At 42.2% G+C, this 20,756-nt stretch overlaps 1 protein-coding gene across 1 annotated transcript in view; it reads right to left on the reverse strand.

Annotated features, from left to right (window-relative positions):
• Positions 1 to 2,161: 2,161 nt before the first annotated feature.
• The window catches only part of LOC311491762 (cis-aconitate decarboxylase-like), a gene marked incomplete at its 5' end in the record, with an annotated part of 31,165 nt that continues 12,570 nt past the window's right edge, over positions 2,162 to 20,756 (reverse strand). Inside the window, 4 exons of the mRNA XM_084549784.1 lie at positions 2,162 to 3,092; positions 3,724 to 3,929; positions 4,340 to 4,432; positions 4,643 to 4,830. Of these exons, the coding sequence (XP_084405910.1) occupies positions 2,165 to 3,092; positions 3,724 to 3,929; positions 4,340 to 4,432; positions 4,643 to 4,830 (1,415 nt within the window). The 3' untranslated portion in view covers positions 2,162 to 2,164. The remainder of the gene's footprint in view (positions 3,093 to 3,723; positions 3,930 to 4,339; positions 4,433 to 4,642; positions 4,831 to 20,756) is intronic.

Raw genomic sequence — 20,756 nt, forward strand, 5'->3', positions numbered from 1 at the left:
AAGTAGTTCTGTTTTGTTCTGTTTAAATTATTATGCATAATCAGTTTAGCTTTAAAATGATATTATTTTTAACTTATGCTGCAGGTTTTGAAAGTGTTTTAAGAACCTATATGTTCTGGATGTAGTCTGTGTTCATGTTTTTTTTTTTTTTTTTAACCAAGAATTGCAAGAACAATAAACTTGAAACTTCCTTCATCTTAAGTTTTTATTTATTTTTGTTATTTTTTTCTTTATTATCCCAACATACACTATATTGCTAAAAATATTCACTCAGCCATCTAAATAACTGGATTCAGGTGTTCCAATCACTTCCAATGACCACAGGTGAATAGAATCAAGCACCTAGGCATGCAGACTGCTTCTACAAACATTTATGAAAGAATGAGTCACTCTCAGGAGCTCAGTGAATTCCAGCGTGGTGCTGTGATAGGATGCCACCTGTGCAACAAGTCCAGTCGGGAAATTTCCTCACTACTAAATATTCCACAGTCAACTGTCAGTGGTGTTATAACAAAGTGGAAGCGACTGGGAACGACAGCAACTCAGCCACGAAGTGGAAGGCCACGTAAAATGACAGAGCGGGATCAGCGGATGCTGAGGCTCATAGTGTACAGAGGTCACCAGCTTTCTGTAGAGTCAATCACTACAGACCTCCAAACTTCATGTGGCCTTCAGATTAACTCAGGAACAGTGCGTATAGGTCTCCATGGCCGAGTAGCTGCGTCCAAGCCAAACATCACCAAGTGCAATGCAAAGTGGTGTTAAGCACACCGGCACTGGACTCTAGAGCAGTGGAGACGTGTTCTCTGGAGTGATGAATCACCTGGCAATCTGATGGATGAATCTGGGTTTGGCGGTTTCCAGGAGAACAGTACTTGTCTGACTGCATTGTGCCAAGTGTGAAGTTTGGTGTAGGGGGGATTATGGTGTGGGGTTGTTTTTCAGGAGCTGGGCTTGGCCCCTTAGTTCCAGTGAAAGGAACTCTGAATGCTTCAGCATACCAAGAGATTTTGGACAATTCCATGCTCCCAACTTTGTGGGAACAGTTTGGGGATGACCCGTTCCTGTTCCAACATGACTGCGCACCAGTGCACAAAGCAAGGTCCATAAAGACATGGATGAGTGAGTTTGGGGGGGAAGAACTTGACTGGTCTGCACAGAGTCCTGACTTCAACCCGATAGAACACCTTTGGGATGAATTAGAGCTAAGACTGCAAGCCAGGCCTTCTAGTTCAACATCAATGTCTGACCTCACAAATGCGCTTCTGGAAGAATGGTCATAATTTCCCATTAACAGCTGAAGCTGTAAAGGGTGGGCTGACGTCATATTAAACCCTATGGATTAAGATGGAATGTCACTTAAGTTCATATGTGTGTAAAGGCAGATGAGAGAATACGTTTGACAATATAGAGTATTTGTTTTCAGATTTCAAGGCAGAGTGAAGTCTGAATTCAAGGACCCGACAGGAATGAGGAAAAAACTCTCTGCTGCTTTTTAAACAGACTACTGTGTTAGTACTGACAGACTTTACTTTATGATAGTTTCACTCTTTCACTTGTTGACTTTTCATCCTCTGCAAATATCCTGTTAGATTCAGCTGGTGAGCAAAGGGCTGTTTATTCTCTTGGTTTCAGTAAGACGTATTGGTAGTGATTCATCTAACAACATGTATTTATTTATGTAGTATTTTCTCTTACAAGTTATGTTGCTTTCATTTTTACATATACTTGTTTTAGTAGTACTTTAAGGACTCACAGGTATAGTTGTGAAAGAAGTTTCTGAGAAAAAGGACACAAGCAAATTTCTCACGTCTTATTCCTTTTATTAAAATGACAACAAACAAACAGAAATGCTACACATGGAACAAAAATAGTACTTATTTACAAGCATTAAAACAATAGTGCAACTAACCCTGATCCTGCGGCTTATAAACAAAATTTCTATCTGTAAGTTTCCAGCAGATAAACGCCTTGTTTCAACAGGAATTTCAATATTTTTGTAGTGTACAGAGCATTATCTTGAAGCTGTTTATAATTCCTTTACTCCTACAGAATGCACTGTTTTAAAATGTACAGCTAAAAGAAAATTTTCAGCAAACATTTGTATGAAGGTTTTATACATAGATGTGTATATATATAATATAATATATATGTTCAATAATGCTCATTGAAGGTTTGAGAGAAGGGCCGTGCAGTCTGCATGTCGGTCCAGCTCCTCCACCACCTCAATCAGCCGCTCCACCTTCTCTGAGGAGAGCACCACCTCTGCGTTGTTCCTGAACTTCTTCCTCAGGCTCTCGTTGGTCAGCGGATTGCGCCAGTGACCGTAGAAGGTGTTACAGCGTCCCTTCAGGATGTCCCCCCCCGCTAGTGTCACCTGGACCTCCCCATACATCAGGTTGAAATTAGCCGGGTTGTCATGGGGATGCTCCACGCGAACGCGGCCCAGCATGGCGAACAGCTCAGGGCGGCTCATGGCAGCAGGGGTGAAGGACTGCACAGTGACCTCGCCATCCAGGAGAGCGCTGCAAGCGTTGAACTGGAAGGAGTGGCGTGCCTCGTGCTCAGACTCAGGGAAAGGCCTGTTGATGTACTTAGACTGGGGGACTCTGAGCAGGATCTCTTGGACTTGAGCAGGGGAGACAGTACCAGAACCAACTCCCACAAGAAGCTTATGGACCGAGGATGCAGCATCTGCCACCCAGTGCATCCCCAGATGGGCGGGGAAGCGCTTGAAGCCCATGTCCTGTACCTCTAGCAGGAACAAATGGCCTTCATCGCTGGGAGATTCTAAAGCCTTCGGCACATAGTCTTCATAAAAAGCACTGAAGCCGGCCACCCCTGGAACAGCATCCAGGACCAGTGAACTGGCCTCTAGGCCCCTGGAGGCCAGCAGAGCAGCTTCCAGCCCCAAACGTGCAGCATTGCCTATGTGGAGGGGTTTAGACTGAGTGGCAGCATTAGCCATTGGAGCTCCTGCGAGAGAAGCAGCTATAGCCAGGGCATGACTGCTCTGGGAAGGATCCAGAGACAAGAGGCGAGCACAGGCGGCAGCACTTCCCATAGTCCCCACCACACTGGGAGGGTGAAACCTGAAGAGAAAGACATAGAGAGAGACTTTGGTCAGGGGGTTTGTCTCTATTTACTCTTTTTTTGTTTTTTAAATAGTTGCACTAAATAATTATGTTTATAGTTGAGCCTCCTAAAAAGGTTTTTGTTCAGACAGATGGACTTTTATGTGATTCTCCACATGCAGAGACAGTTTATTTTATGGGTGTTAAAGGAAGGAAATTTTCAGCCATTTGACAAACAAGCAAATAACGTGGTGGTTCATTTGACTGGGTGTAAACACCTGCCAAATGAGTCCTCTGTGATATTCTCCTCCACACGGCTAATTGTGCTAACACTACCCGCAGAGCCTCTGGCGTTCCTGAGATGAACATGATAACACACCTGTCACAGCTCATTGATGCCACTAACAGACTGCACATTACTCCTCAGCTGCCTCCTTGGAAACCACATTGCAGAGCTCAGCAGAGTCAAATATGACTTTTTAAAGTCAGTCATTATCCATGCTGATCACAAATACCTTTAACTAGGAACTGGATTTGTATCAGTGCTATGTTGGGGTGACCAAATGAAACAGAAAACATACTGTAAAGCTGCTACTTGCATATAAATTACAGTATTTTGTCCAACACTGTCTCTTGATGAAACACTCACCTCTTGGGGATGTTGTGGGCCTCATTAGAGAACCTCATTAGCCGGCCCTGGATCTCAATGCCGACATTGAAGGCCAGCAAGAAGTCCAGGCCGCTGGGTTTGCTGTTGGCTGGCATCATGTCACTGAGAGCTAACACAGCAGGAAGGACGGCTCCGGAGGGATGAGTGGCAGGGTGCCACGTGTCATCGAAGTCCATGGAGTGAGTCTGCAGAAAGAAGATCTGACACATCAAATACTTGCACACAATAGCACAGCGCTTGTTTAGTACTGACAGCAATTAGGTGGGTGTTGATACATTTCCTTGCTGCTAGCTAGAACATGAGCGTAATATTGCTTTTCCTGAAATAACACAGTAGCACATTATGATGTTTAAATAATACTGTTTGGCTTCTTTCTCAGTGAACATTCACTCTGGAGGAAAATACAGAAAATACAGACACCAGGCAAACAGATGAAATCATGGAAAATTCCTGAGGTCCATTCAGTTTCATCAAGCCCCACCGTTGTTTGCCGCACAGACTGTACCAGTAGTTGGGTATAAACCTTTATATGTATTTTTTGTTTGTGGTAATGGGTTAGTGCAGGTGAAACTGTCTGTGTCTTATTTCCACTCACCGCCACTCCGTTGACAAAAGCTGCCAGTGTCGGGGAAAGCCTGGTGCCCCTGCGTCCGTACACAGAGCTGATGTCATCAGGGGCGTACATGTGCTAGACACAAACAGGAAAACAAAAATGGTCAAAAACATATTCTTAACACAGCATTTTACAGCCTTTGCCACACAAAACAAGTGGCATTTAAATAGCTGAACTGTTTCACTATGCAACAATGTGTTTTAATAACCAGGGCGAATACTGTTTATTTAAGAATAGCTTTCACCTGTACAAAAGCTTGTTTTCATTCCTTTCTCTTTGTCTCACCTGGCAGTGCTGCAAGGCCAGTTCAAACACTTCTGTCGTGCTTCCAATCAGGCCAACCCCAATGCTGTCCAGCACCATCCGTTTACTGCGGTGGAGCACCACAGAAGACAAATGCCGGGGCTTAATTTCACTGATGAATTTTCCAAAACTGCCTGTGACCCTGTCGTCTGATGGTAGCGGCTTCAAGGCTGCAGACGGAAAGGAGCAAGGAATGCAGTTAGTGGAGCAGCAAGTCTGAATAACTGAAATCTTGCTTGTGACAAACAAACCAGAGAAAAAAGTTTTTTTTTTTCTTTCTAGGGTTTGAACAGAACTGTCAGTGTTACCTTCCACTGCAGACACATGCAGTCCTCTGACGGTGCACACTGGTCTGAGGGGTTTCTGCAGGACAAAGAACACAGTCTCTTCTTTAGTCTACTTTATTAACACATATAAATCACTGAGGGCACATTTCAATTACAGGCTGCTGACATGCAGTAATTTTCTTCTTGTCCTTTGAATATTGCCATTACGCTAATATTAATTACACAAAGAAAGAGCTATTGTCCTGAAGAGGTGACTCCATAACCGGTGTGTTATAGTGTAAACAATCTGCTGAACATTTACCAAGAGCTCTGTTAAAACCTCCCTTACAGTGTGCTCACAAAAAAAAAAAAGAAGTTTGGGATAGTCTAACACAAATAGGAATATAAAAATAGGTTTTTATCTTTACCAATAGCATGGAGAACATGACTTCAGGCTGGAGTTTCTGTCGAGTCAAACTTCTTTCTTCTCTCTCTTCGAAGCTGTGGATTTGCTGTCACCAGTTCTTGGAGGATGCTGATGCTTTTCTGAACGAACCACCTGCCTTATATAGTCCAGGGCTCACAAAGAACTCCAATATGAACCCGTGAGAAACAGGAAATACCGGAATATCCGCAACAAAATCTTATCTTATTAAGAGGAGGAATTTCAGAAGTGGTCATCACCGTCATTGTCTTAGCCAACGCCTCCATCCTACTGGGAAGAGGAGGAGGAGGAAAGAATCTTTCCATATTGTGTGAGGCATGACGCAGTGATGTCACCTCTCAGGTGACTGTAGGTGATGTGTGGGGGAATTTTTATCAGCTCCTCCTTCGCACAGGGAAGCCTTATTTATGACCAACCTTCAACCCTGCTTCAGCATATCACAGCAGATTCATCTGTTGAAGCATCTTCATCAGGTAAGACTTTGTTTTCATTTGAAAACTTTTTCAATTACCTGCCTGGAGCACTAATATGCTGATGATGTGACATTAGTTTTACACTAATGTATAATATTTACACTGGTTGAAACATGCTCTTTGGCAAAACAGAAAATCTACAATTTAAAGTTCAAGAAAATATCATGAAAATATCAGATTTACAGCTTAGAAAATAATCAAAACACATACCTGCTTTGGAGTGACTGTATATAAATATGTCATCGTAGGATAAAATTCTTATGTGGATACATGCTACTGTCCATTTGTTAGAGCAGAAAGTCCTCCGTGTCTCTTAGTATTGCCACACTGCAGTTTTGTGTCAACCTACGCTAAGACTGGGCAGGGCTGGACACTCAGGTTACTGTGCTCAGTGAGATAAGACAGGAAAGAGCCAGAGAGAGCAGAAAGTTTCAGTCTGACTCTAGCTTCAATATCAAGTCTTTTAGCAACATGCAATTTGTTGGACTTAACAATCTGTTATTTCTAGCAGTCTATGTTTATGAGTCGATGTCATGTTATGTTTAAGAGTATTTAAGAGTCATTTGGTGTTGTCAGTCTTTTCATGCAAACCCTCTGTGTGAAGTTGCTTTTTCAGACTATAAAAAGTGGCCTGTCTCTCCCTATATATGCCTTTTATTATGTATTTCTTTCATATTTAACAACACAACAATACCAATACATTGCTGCAGTAAATAGGTGAAGATTAGGATAATATATATTTTAATGATATCTACAAATGGAATTGCATTTTATACTTGATGAAACATATACAGGGTATATTCATGGTGGGTTGTCTGTGTCATTTGTTTAGTTGTTTTGATAGACCTGCAGATTCACAACAAAGACACCATGGCAACTCCAGACGGATTTCCTGCCAGTTTCTATGGGGAACCAGGAGTGTTAGGCATGTTATCCAATGGGATCAGTGCATTCCTTGTACTTCTACAGAACTTCAATGCAGCGCACACTGGCATTGCACCACAAGGAGTGGAAAACATCCTTGCAGGTAAAACCCGAAGTAAATGCACAAAAATAATATAAAGAAAAGTAATAAAATATCATGTAGAATTAAAGTAATTTAAATTTTATGCTTTTCGACAGGTGTTCATCTTATCCTGATTGGTGGTATATGTCAGCTGGTGGCCGGACTCCTCTCCTTTCGAAAATACGATCACCTGAGTGGCACTGCCTTTATTGGTTATGCCGCTCTGTGGGGTAGCTTTGGTGCCACCCGAATCTACTTTGGTGCCTTAACTGAAACGACAGCATCTATGTCAAATCAGATGAATTTGACTCTGTCCACAATGATGCCAATCAACATGTCACTGAATACCTCCACAGACAACCCAGTTTGCTATTTATGCCTGTCCACAAATGAGTCAGCAATCGCGGGCCTGATCCCTTTCATCATTTTGTCCTTTCTCCTTGCATTTTGCTCTGCCACAGTCAACTACATCATGCCCTTTGTTTTTGGGGCCATCACAGCCACTTTAATCTTTGAAGCAGCAGCTCTAGTAACAGGCTCCTGGGCTCTCGTGGTCTCTGGGGTCTTGGAGTTGCTCATTCTGCTCTTTGCCATCTATGGCTCAGCTGCACTGCTCATCAAAGGCCTGACTCAACGTCTCGCCCTCAAAGGCTTTGGGACCCCCCTCTTTAATGTTCTCCTGTTAGGAACCCCCAATTCATCAAGTGCCCAGAGCATTGGCCAAGAGAAGAAGAAAAACACAAAGTATGCTGAGCCCATGGCCTTGGGTTTCTTCTGTGACTCTGTTGCTCCTTTCATATTTGCTTTCTACGGCTTTGGGTACATGAAATCATTTGGTTTAGGAGCTGTATGGGTCTCAATCATTTCATTTGCCCAGCTGTTCTCTAGCTACTATGCCCATCTCCGCCAAGACTGCTACCACACTACAAAGTTTGGCATTCATGCGACGTATTGGCTGATCAAGGCTTGGGACGAGTTTGTGGTATCTACTCTGATTGTGGAGGACAGCAAAGTTGCTTCTGCAAGGGAGGCAATGGTGGGAAATTGGTTCTTTGTGATGGCAGGCTTGGTGCTCTGCATGGGAAGTCTGAACATGGACGTCCTGGAATTGATTCACAACATGCTCTTTGTCCTGGTCACAGTATCAACAATCCCCCAGATCCCGCTCCAGGGTTATTACATCTTCTTTGGTGTAGCTTGCTCCCTGTTCACCGCAGTCTCCATCTATGGCACCTTCACACGTCTTATCAACTCAATAGCAGAAAAGTCTCTCATCCCAGTAGGACGACAGCCCATCTCCACCGAGAAGCTGAAGATGGTTTTGAGTTGCGGACGGTCTACACGTGGAGACCAGGAGAAACTGCCCCAAACTGACCAGGACTCAGATGCTCTGTTCTACTTTACAAATGGAGTCGCAGCTCTTTCAGCTCTTCATTCACAAGCTTCCAGTCTGAATCTCAGCTTCCTTCATCAGACTGTCCCTTGGGTCCTCATCTCTGGAGCAATCATCCAGATTTATGTCAGCAGGCTGCAAGTCACGGGGGGTGGCCGGTTTGGGTCAGTCATCTCATCCATCTATGTGGGCGTATGGGCAACATGGACCTGGTTTAGGTTTGCAGGTACGTTGTACAAACATGTGAGAAAACTTACATTTATCTTTGGGATTTGCACTAGATTCTGATTCACTTTACTCTTTTCTAGGTAACCTGCTTCAGCTCTCCACAGAGGCTACTTATGGTTTTACAGCAGGAGCCATTGCTCTCCTGGTCATTAATGGTTTTCTCATGTTGATCGGTAAGCTTAAGCACATTGCCTTTAACTGAAGTTATCTTTAATTAGTGTTTTATTAACCATTTAAAATCGTTTGTTGTTTTTGTCAGCTGCATATAGGAACCTGGTTCTCCTGTTTCTAACAACAGTCATGGAGGTTGCTCTGGTCTGCTTCCTGCTCTCCACCCTTCAGCGACTTCCATATCGTCTAGAAAGTACGTACAGACAAAACGTAATGTTTAAATGTGGAAATACTTCTTAATATCAATGAATCTGAATCTACCATCTCAATAAAACATTTTGACATCTTTTTCTTGTTTTTCTCAGTTGCCATGCTCTCACTGATTACAATCATATGTATATATGGAGTTCTTGCATCACTGGTCAACTGCATCTTCTCACAGAGATTGCTACCTATGGGTCCTCCTTTATTAAAGGTGAGCAGCTTAACAGTAAAGAGGCCATCTTTGTGTTTTTTTCTTCATTTCAACTGAAAAGCATACTGTATAATACTGTATAATCAATCCACTTTCTCTGTGTTCGGTTATAGGCCAAAAAGAAGCAGGAGACATTGTCAGAGCTTCCCTGTCCAGTGGCTAATTCCCGACTCACCAGTGGCCTCAAGAAGATCGCTGGTCTTCTGGAGGAAGGAGGAGTATGTGGTATTCCCACAGACACTGTGTATGCCCTGTCCGCCTCTTGCAAGAATCCTCAGGCCATCGAGAAAATCTATGGCATCAAAGTAAGAATAAAAAACTAGACAATTCCCCTGCGGGAAATCGCGAGAGTGATGCAGTGGCCGCAGCAGTCTGCGATACCATGCTATATTGCTGCGACAGTACGATGCTACGATGCTATGATGATGCTACTATGCCGAGATGCTACTACAATGCTATGATGCTAAGATACTAAGATGCTATGATACTAAGATGCTACAAAGCTAAGATACTATGTTGCTACGATGCTAAGATGCTACAATGCAATTATACTAAGATGCTATGATGCTTTAATGATCACCTGTTCATATAGTCATAATATAATCCTGGTGAAAATATTTGCGACTAACGTTGCAAATAATTTCATGTTTGACTACAAAAAGTAATGGTCAGGTCAAGACAGGTATGAAAGTATTCGCGACTTACGTCGCGAATGTCTTTACTAAGTAGCATGTCTTTACTACCATGAGCAGCAGCTATAACAAAAAGCACAACTCAAATAGTCATTTAAGGCCTGGTTCCTTCTGACTGGATGGGTGTGAGTTTGATGTCATGCAGGGTACAACAAACCAAACAGGATGAGGAGGATGCAGTAGGCCTGGCTGAGAGAGAGAGACACTGAGAAGGGTCGTCCTTTATGCTTCGCCTTCTACAAACTGAAGGGCAGGTACAGGCAGCAGAGCCCTCCCAGCTCCACCTGAAAGCCAGCATCAAATAAGGAAGAGAGTGGGAGGGATCTCACTAGGATCCCCAGACAAAGAACGAGCAAATCGTAACAATTGATCGTTAATCATAATAATTTTAACAATAAAACTCATTACTCCTACCTGAGCAATAGTTTAACAGTTTACGGCACAGTCTTACAGTTAGATAAACAATAATATTAAACTTAACACATCCAGGCTGTAACAAGGAATCAGCGATGAAGTGAAGACCTTCAAATTGTCCTGCGAGTCCAGCTCTTTGTCTCATGTTGGACGTCACTGCAGTCTGTCTGGATCAGCTGGAGGAAAACTATAGGCAGACAAATAGACATGTCAAATAATGTTATGTAACATACTTAATATAACTCTTATGAGTGTTCAACAGCTCATTATTTATTTAATTAAAAACATCATATTATATTAAATTACTCCAATTATATATATATACTGTCATTAATGTTGTTGCAAGCCATAAATGTTTCCTACTTTATGTGGTGGAATAATATATTTTTCAGTTTGACACAGTTTAATTTAAAAATATCTTCCCTTTAAATTGTAAAACTTCAACATTATTACTGTGATAAGCACCCGCTAGCAAGGCGGCGAATTAGCCGGCGGCTAACCCCACTAGCCTCCGCGTTAGCTCACGGCGAACTGCCGCGGCTAATTCGTGTTTAACTCCCGCGGGTCCGCGGTTAAATCCCGGTTAGCTAGCGGTTAGTTAGCGGTTAGCTCGAGGCTAACTCCGCGGTTGAGTCCGCGGCGTTAAGCTAGCGGCTAGCTAGCTCCGTTAGCTCCGCTAGCTTGCTAACATACATGAGCTATGCTGGAAGGCTAGTCGTCGGCTAAATCACTGGGCGGCTAGTCGTTAGCGTCTGTTAGCAGTTTAGCTTTTCACTGACCTAATAAGATGAAGGAAACGGGTCAGGGATGTTGTGTCAGGAGTTTCAGCAAAGCAGCCAGATATAATTTGTGTTTAAAATAAAGGAAAAGGTCATAATGTCAGGTTCTGGCCCCCTACAGTACTGCAGTAATGGTTTGGGGGGTTTTAATGTTTTGGCAGATCATGTTTTCCACTGAGAGCTCTTTTCCCGCCTCTCGTCCCCAGCAGCTGCGTGTGTGAACGTGTGTAAGCTGGTTGGGGTCTGGTTGTCATGGCTACCAGGGTCAACTGCTCCTGTTAGAATGTCAGTTGGAAGACGGGGAAAGAGAGAGAAAATGCTGAAAAATCGCCTCGAACAGGAAGGACTTGTGGCCAAACCGTATTTCCAATCATTGAACCGACTTAACTTTGGGCATCTTGAGGCTTTCCTGAACGTCTACATATGCAGTTTGTGGGTAAAATGACGAAATGTGACCTATTCTAAGCGATTCAAAGAAAGGTTACGTCTGCTTTCCTCCAGAAATTTCCCTGCCTTTTTAACATGGCAGTCTATGGAGCTGTGGGTGGGTGTTGCTGGCGCATCTTTGTGTCTGACGCCAAAACTATAAGACTTACAGCTTTAGCAGACGAATTTGAGTGAGAAGACAAATTTTCCTACGTTTCTATGTATAAATTATGTCTGTCGTGTGAAATTTGTGGCCACGGGAGCAGTTTCTGTGCAGTTTTTTGACTAACTTTCTTCTCCCCTCCTCACTCTAGCTGATGATGTCATCCACTCTAGCACAAACATTCCGCGCAATACACACCCATTATAAACCCTGAAATTTGAGTAAAAACCTACACAACTCTGAGGCTTCATAGTTTAAAAACGGTAAAAGTTGTCGATAAGTGAAGTGAATCTCTGAAGAGAAGGCAAGAGTACCTACGTTTTAAAGTTTAAATGAAGTCTCTCGGTTAAAGTATGCCAGAGCAGTTCATTGTTGAAAATGTCTGTTGAATTCTTTTTTTTTTCGGGCTTCTCCATTCATTTCAATTGGGAAATTTGTCGCAGTTTTTTCGCGACTATGTCGCGAAAAAATCTTGTTTGAAAGAACTGTATAGAAGCACACCGAGTCCGATCGAGACGCACGTTTTGATGTATTTTGTGTCTGTGTGCGACGAACGGTATTTGAGTTGAAAGGTTTCGAAAATGCGTAGGAAAAAGTTTAATAATAACTAGACAATTCCCCTGCGGGAAATCGCGAGAGTGATGCAGTGGCCGCAGCAGTCTGCGATACCATGCTATATTGCTGTGATAGTACGATGCTACGATGCTATGATGATGCTACTATGCCAAGATGCTACTACAATGCTATGATGCTAAGATACTAAGATGCTATGATACTAAGATGCTACAAAGCTAAGATACTATGTTGCTACGATGCTAAGATGCTACAATGCAATTATACCAAGATGCTATGATGCTTTAATGATCACCTGTTCATATAGTCATAATATAATCCTGGTGAAAATATTTGCGACTAACGTTGCAAATAATTTCATGTTTGACTACAAAAAGTAATGGTCAGGTCAAGACAGGTATGAAAGTATTCGCGACTTACGTCGCGAATGTCTTTACTAAGTAGCATGTCTTTACTACCATGAGCAGCAGCTATAACAAAAAGCACAACTCAAATAGTCATTTAAGGCCTGGTTCCTTCTGACTGGATGGGTGTGAGTTTGATGTCATGCAGGGTACAACAAACCAAACAGGATGAGGAGGATGCAGTAGGCCTGGCTGAGAGAGAGAGACACTGAGAAGGGTCGTCCTTTACGCCCTTCTACAAACTGAAGGGCAGGTACAGGCAGCAGACCCCTCCCAGCTCCACCTGAAAGCCAGCATCAAATAAGGAAGAGAGTGGGAGGGATCTCACTAGGATCCCCAGACAAAGAACGAGCAAATCGTAACAATTGATCGTTAATCATAATAATTTTAACAATAAAACTCATTACTCCTACCTGAGCAATAGTTTAACAGTTTACGGCACAGTCTTACAGTTAGATAAACAATAATATTAAACTTAACACATCCAGGCTGTAACAAGGAATCAGCGATGAAGTGAAGACCTTCAAATTGTCCTGCGAGTCCAGCTCTTTGTCTCATGTTGGACGTCACTGCAGTCTGTCTGGATCAGCTGGAGGAAAACTATAGGCAGACAAACAGACATGTCAAATAATGTTATGTAACATACTTAATATAACTCTTATGAGTGTTCAACAGCTCATTATTTATTTAATTAAAAACATCATATTATATTAAATTACTCCAATTATATATATACTGTCATTAATGTTGTTGCAAGCCATAAATGTTTCCTACTTTATGTGGTGGAATAATATATTTTTCAGTTTGACACAGTTTAATTTAAAAATATCTTCCCTTTAAATTGTAAAACTTCAACATTATTACTGTGATAAGCACCCGCTAGCAAGGCGGCGAATTAGCCGGCGGCTAACCCCACTAGCCTCCGCGTTAGCTCACGGCGAACTGCCGCGGCTAATTCGTGTTTAACTCCCGCGGGTCCGCGGTTAAATCCTGGTTAGCTAGCGGTTAAATCCCGGTTAGCTCGCGGTTAGCTCGAGGCTAGCTCGCGGTTAGCTCGAGGCTAACTCCGCGGTTGAGTCCGCGGCGGTTAGCTAGCGGCTAGCTAGCTCCGTTAGCTCCGCTAGCTTGCTAACATACATGAGCTATGCTGGAAGGCTAGTCGTCGGCTAAATCACTGGGCGGCTAGTAGTTAGCGTCTGTTACCAGTTGAGCTATTCACTGACCTAATAAGATGAAGGAAACGGGTCAGGGATGTTGTGTCAGGAGTTTCAGCAAAGCAGCCAGATATAATTTGTGTTTAAAATAAAGGAAAAGGTCATAATGTCAGGTTCTGGCCCCCTACAGTACTGCAGTAATGGTTTGGGGGGTTTTAATGTTTTGGCAGATACTGTTTTCCACTGAGAGCTCTTTTCCCGCCTCTCGTCCACTCCTGCTGCGTGTGTAAGCTGGTTGGGGTCTGGTTGTCATGGCTACCAGGGTCAACTGACGCTGAAGTCTCCTTCTCTCTCTCACCTCTGCCTGAGTCAGAGGGAAAGTGCAAACTAGGATTTGCCCTCCGAACAAATGCTCATAAATCAAAAACTACAAGTCCTATCGGGAAAACGAACACATCGTGAGCGTCAGCCGAGGGTTTTCTACAATTTAGTGTTGTTCCCACGCGCCTGCTGCGAAAATTGTGGCCGTAGTCGTTTTAGAAAAAAAGTATGCGACGTGAAAAATCGTCGAAAAATCGCTGTCGCTTTCCACATACACACACATGGGAAAAAATTCGAAAACTGGTCGGCGCACTCCTCGCTTGGAGGAGCCTGCAGCCCAAACCGTACGTCCCACACAAATAAAACCCACACCATCTGAAAGCCAACAAAAATCCCTACGTTTTTACATATTTTTTATCTCTGTACCTCAAAAACTGTGGCCACCACGTGAGATTGAACCTTTTTTTTTCAGAATATCACCGAAACTCTGAAGTTAGAGTGAGCGTTAGAGGGAGGGATTTTTAATTTTTTTCCCCAGATTTCACCAAACGTAAACTGCGACCCTGACCAAACCGTAAAAGGTATCGAAACGCCGTTTTCAGGAAGAGAAAGCTACACTTCCCGTGCCTCGTACAAACTTCCAAGCAAGTTTCTACTACAAAGCATGGCCGAGTAATCACTCGACAAAGCCAAGCTGTAAATTTTGGAATGTTGCCGCTTTTTTCGGGCTTCTCCATTCATTTCAATGGGAAATTGATCGCGGTTTTTTCGCGACTACGTCGCGAACAAATCTTGTTTGAAAGAACTGTATAGAAGCACACCGAGTCCGATCGAGACGCACGTTTTGATGTATTTTGTGTCTGTGTGCGACGAACGGTATTTGAGTTGAAAGGTTTCGAAAATCGGCCGTAGGAAAAAGTTTAATAATAATAAGAAGAAAAACGTAGTGAAGAACAATAGTTTGCAGTGCTTCGCACTGCAAACTATTGACTCCCATAGCTTTGCTATGAGGGTCAATAGTTTGCATTGCGTAGCACTGCATCACTAATAATAAGAAGAAAAAACGTAGTGAAGAACAATAGTTTGCAGTGCTTCGCACTGCAAACTATTGACTCCCATAGCTTTGCTATGAGGGTCAATAGTTTGCATTGCATAGCACTGCATCACTAATAAGCCATTGATGTGCAACATGGGGCTCGATCAATAAAAGTCTAAACTCTTAAACCTGTTTTCTATGACCTGTTACAGGACAGACCAGCGGAGAAGCCCATATGCATTTGCATCTCTAGTGTGGAGCAGCTGGTGGCAGCCAAGCCTCCTTTCAGTCCTCTGCTGTGGGAGTTTATGAGGAACGTGTATCCTGGCGGCATCAGCTGCATCGTCAGCAAAGGAGACTGGCTGCTCAGACTAGGTGAACACTTCATGGAGGCTTCCAGTGAACATTTTTAGCTTAGCATCAATACACGTAATCAGTATTCACCTCAACTTTTAATTGATTGTTTTTAGGTGTGGGTCCAGCTTACGACCGCGTTGGTACCAAGGACAGCATCATGATCCGCGTGCCTGACCACACGGTGACCGGACACTTATGTGACATGACTGGACCCCTGGCCATTACCTCAGCCAATCCCAGCGGAGAGCCAGACAGCACTCACCACAGCATGGTCATCAAGTAAGTGTGCCCTCAAACAACTGTAATGTGTACATGAAATGCAACTATTGTATTAAAGTGCAAACTGTTGGTACTTTAGCACAATGATCTGACCTTTGGTATCTGACCTTCTTTTCTCCACAGTCGTTTGGGACACAAGATCCAAGGAGTTCTTTGTGATGGCAACTCTAACGAAGTTGTCGCTTCCACTGTGGTCAACTGTCTACGGATTGATGAAGGTAAAAACGCACAAAAAAATCTTACAGTAGTATCTCTCTTTTTTTTGGTTATTTTAGCACTGTCTAACTCAAGTTGATTTCTACAGGAACCATCACCATCGTGAGGGAAGGCTGTGTCCCCGCAGTTAAAGTCAGACAGATATTTGACCGAGTGAAAACCTCTATGGTGTGATAGTTACTTATATAATTTATTTTCTTCTTGAGAGCATCTTGGTGGCTGGTTTCCTCCAAGTTCTGCTTCTTCAACTCCTAATCTTAGGGACAATTTAAATGTTGTTCTTAAACTTGTAACTCAGATATCTGGGGATTTATGTATAATAAGCTTACGATGGGTTGCTTGCAATGTCTGTGATGGAAACTTCTGAATTTACTTCACATGAAGAAACTTATCTGAGAATTGAAATAAACTGAACTTAAATGTCGATGTTACTTTAAGAATGCCAAAATATGTTTGTGCTGTTGTTGTTTCGTCGATGATGCTGTGAATATAAATTTAAACCGTGTACAGTGTGTTGACACATGGTGACTTTTGTGTTTGGATCAGGATATTAATCTTCTTCTCTGATGTACAGTATGTACTGGTATGCACTTGCACTGAATAATTCTATGAGAATAAAGAAAGTATTCACCTGATACTGTGTGATATGTGTTTCCTAAATGCAAAATACCAGTGTAGGCAATGATGTGAGTTTCAGTAGATTAATTTAAAAATATTTTTAGGGCATTTCCATCTGTTCAGGATATGACGATGAAAAGTTGACGCACACATATAGACAAATGCAAATCAGTGACAAAAGCAAAATGCAGGTTCCAGATTGTGTTCACCCAACCACCTGCATGTCTGTCCACAATCACCAACAATGAATAAAATCTCACTTCCTCTAACTGCGTATAAGGCGAGGCAGAAAACAGGCTGCACACTCCACAATCCCCAAACTAAAACACTGTCCCTATAATGTGTCAAAACCTTTGTTAACGTGCGTGTGTGTGTCCACAAGCACAAACAATGAACAAAATCTCAGTTGTTGCCTGCAAAATATGAGACGGGACAACAGAAACGAGCACACTCCACACAGCAGGAGCAGCAAAGACAAGGCCTCACTGAAACAGGTCAAGGCCTCCACTGAACGGACCAAGAGGAACAATAAAAAGTACGACTCAAAACATATCATGTCAGACATAACCCATGCTGTCATGTAGTGCTGCCTTATAATGTTCACAAGAAGAGTAAATCTCTTGTGGTATTCACGACCTCACAACTAAAAAGCATTGTGAAGACTTTTCTTTGTAGTTTTGTAAATCAGATTTGTAAAATACAGTCAACAATAATACAGATAGGCTTCAGCCCCTACGACCCTTCACAGGACAAGCGGTTACAGAAGATGAATGAATGAAAAATAAAATACTAATATACCCGACAGTCTTGTCTTTTCTTTATACCTTTACATCTCCTACTTTGAGTTACCAGGTTGTTAGCTTGCTAAACTGTTAGCATCGGCAGCTGGCAGCAGTGTTATCATCATACGGTTGTTATCATTTTAAATGCCGAGCATTTTGTGTACGTGGCGTCCCGTGTCGTGGCCACAAAGTCATTTAAAGGCAGCATTTCACAGCTTACGCCTGAACTTATTAGAGTAGGAAAAATAGTGGTGGGGGCGACATAGTTGCGAGGTGGTTAGCACTTGATGCCTCACAGCGAGAAGGTCCTGGGTTTGAATCCATGGTCCAACTATTTCTTTTCTGTGTGGAGTTTGCATGTTCTCCTTGTGTCTGCGTGGGTTCTCTCCAGGTACTCCGGCTTCCTCCCACCATCCAAAGACATGCCCCCAGCAACATGACAAACGATTGCAGAAGATGAATAAATGAATGACTTCCTGTGTTTACCTGTTTTACTTTCATGACAAAACACCTCAGGCAGCTACTTGTGCCAGAGCCACAAGTAGCTTGGCAAAAAAAGAAAATTCACAGACTCTTGATGTATGCTCTTTCATGTTAATACCCTGATGAGAGCTGACAGGTGTTTCAAATCAGTTTTTACTAATGCTTCATATCAGTTTGCTCCTACTGTAAGCTACACAACACTCAAAGAGAGAGCTCAAAGTCTAGGCTTGTATATGATGCATTAGTTTTAAGCGGTGTCATTGTGCTAATGTGACAATTCTACAAGGGGGACTTCTTTTGCACAGGTGCCACAGCTTTTAGTGCACTGCCGCCACAGATTCACTTCCGTGCATGACTTGTCCTCCTTTATTCGTCGAGTTGTGTGAGCTTCCATGGTGATTCCATTAAAAAGGCCAAAAAAATATATGCTCTGAAAATGACTAATCCTATGTGAGTTAATTAACATAAATTCCGAAGCCTGCTTCTTACAGCCGGACAAATTATATTCCTGAGTCTTCACTGTGAAAGAAGATATGCGTTATGATAAGGAAATCAATATTTTTTTTCTGAAAATAACTGAATGATAAGTATATCTTGTGTCAATAAGGAAGTGTGATTGGATTTTCCCTCGTGTGATGACGAATTATTTTTCCGCATCATCACTTGGAAAGAAATTGAAGAAAGATATGATTTGTAACAAGGAAACAATCAGTATTCCTTCTTGTTTTTATGAAATAATGATCCTGAAATATCTTCTGAAAGTACTTGGATGTCAAGGATATCTTGTATCAATACGGAAACATGATTGGATTTTCCTTCACGTTATGATTAAAGAGACATTTCCAAATAGAACGTGCCGCCTATCTATCGATTGCCTAACACACGCCAGACAGCATAATCTTTGGGGATTTCCCCTTGTTAAAGGTTAAAAATAAATACTAAGTTAAGTAACTGCTGTTACTTAGTAACCCATTACCAGGAAACATTTAGCGACAAAGAGTGCTTTGTTCTTTTAGATGTGCTTTAGATGTGACATACAGTGGTTTACAGTAACCTTTTTACAGCTTCATTAGGGTGCAAATGGCTAAAATGTGAATTGCCCTGAAATGAAAAACTTATATATATTAATATTTGACAGAAAGTATTTTTCTGAGACACTTCCTGAGACAGGGCGGCAGTGAGACACGTCCACGCACAGCCTGAAAACAGGAGAACTGGTGTGCAGGAAGGCCAAAATGCACCATGTTTGTACACGTACACAAAAATAGACAAAGTCTTACTAAATCACTGCTGTGAGGTTGTTAGTCGTTGTGGTTTGCAGGGTGCAGAAGCGACACTGTAATCTTAAGTCCAGACAGCCTGTTTACTCACTGACATAGGAAATTTTCAAGAAGACAAATTGCCCTACAGGCCTCCATGGTTCTTATCTACAGTTCACCCAAAAGTTGTGAGAACCGGTGAGTTTCAGTAAAGGTCGTGCAGAGTCAGGAAGTATTTTCAGAAAAACTGATTTGTTAGGCGCATTTACTGTCAAGCAATCAGGAAACAGTATCGTTTTCACCAGATTTCGGCGGAAGGAAAAAAGTCTTGGGTTTCAGTGTTTATGCTGCACCTTCTTGCACCTGTTAGAGTTAATTATCAGCCATTACATGACAAATCATGTAAACCATACCATCACTTTAAATGATTTCCCACCAGATTTTCTTGGAAGCCACACCTTTCCCACCTCCATAAAGCCAGTTTATGCACATTACAGGCATTGCTCGGCTATAATGAATGGGCTGCTATAAATGGATTATTTCAGGTCATGAGCTTATAGTGACTCACTGTTTTCCAAGTTGTCTACAAACAACAGTAAGAGAAGCATGGAGACGTTTTTTTCTTGCTGTAAACATTGCTCCTGTTTCAGAGTAAGTTAAGGGAAAATAATTTAATTTAGACAATATTCCAAATGTACCATCCTGTTTTTCCCTGGATAGATTTATTCACCTGGGCTTCAACAGATGGTAACAAAAACCATCAATTTTGTAGTAAAAGCAACAACTGAGCAAGTTTGCGAGACACTTGATTTCACTTCAGTGGGCTCAACTAAAAAAAGTGAGCAATGATATAATAAATTCACCTACAATTATGATAACTTGGCAAAGAATGACATTTTTTTCATACTGTGAGGCTGACCACAAGCCACACAATCTTACATGGGACAGCTAATTTATATCATTCCAAGTGCAGGGTCAGCTGTCTAATGATTATATCATTAGAAAGGTAACTTGCTGATACCTTATATAGTTTCATGAAATTAAATGTTGTTATTTTCTGCTATGCATGTTAAAGGTGACAGAGAATGAAAAAACGTTTTTACCTTGTCTTAGTTGAATAACGGTAGTCTGCCCGCATTCACGAACATACGAAAAGTGCTAGACATTCTAAACATCTCCGTTTCATAGAAATTCCTCCTTTAGAAATGTCAGCCAGAAAATGGCCCAATCTGAACAACGGATACATATTACGTAAAATGCATCTCACTGCCCCCCCACTCTCATTCAATTCCCTCCCCTTCAAAATAATTTGCATACATCCGCCCTCTCACCTCCAACGGGAAGTACATTGCAGCAGTGCTTGCGGAGTTCAAGGCGAAATGGCGAGTCGCGTTCCGAGGTGTGCTCTTCCAGGCTGTGCAAGCGGTGTGCAAACTTTCCATTACATTCCCACCGAAAGAAATGCACGAGATGCGTGGCTGCTGTTCATTTATAATCGGATTCCAACTACATTCAACCACAGACTGCTACTTCGTTTGTGAGCGGCAGTCTATGGCGAAAGATAAATTATTTTCTGGTCCCGATCGACTTGTGCCTTGGATTAGGATATACATGTTGTTTTTCAGAATAAAAAATGATTTTACATGTCAAGAATGTCACAGTTTGTCGCAAGATAGTTAAGTAAAACGCTATGGAAAATACGTAATTAAACGAACTACAAGTCCCGCATGCTGGCGCGTACAG

The sequence above is a fragment of the Chelon labrosus genome (genome assembly GCF_963514085.1).
Source record: "Chelon labrosus genome assembly, chromosome: 8".
Taxonomy (NCBI): Eukaryota; Metazoa; Chordata; class Actinopteri; order Mugiliformes; family Mugilidae; genus Chelon; species Chelon labrosus.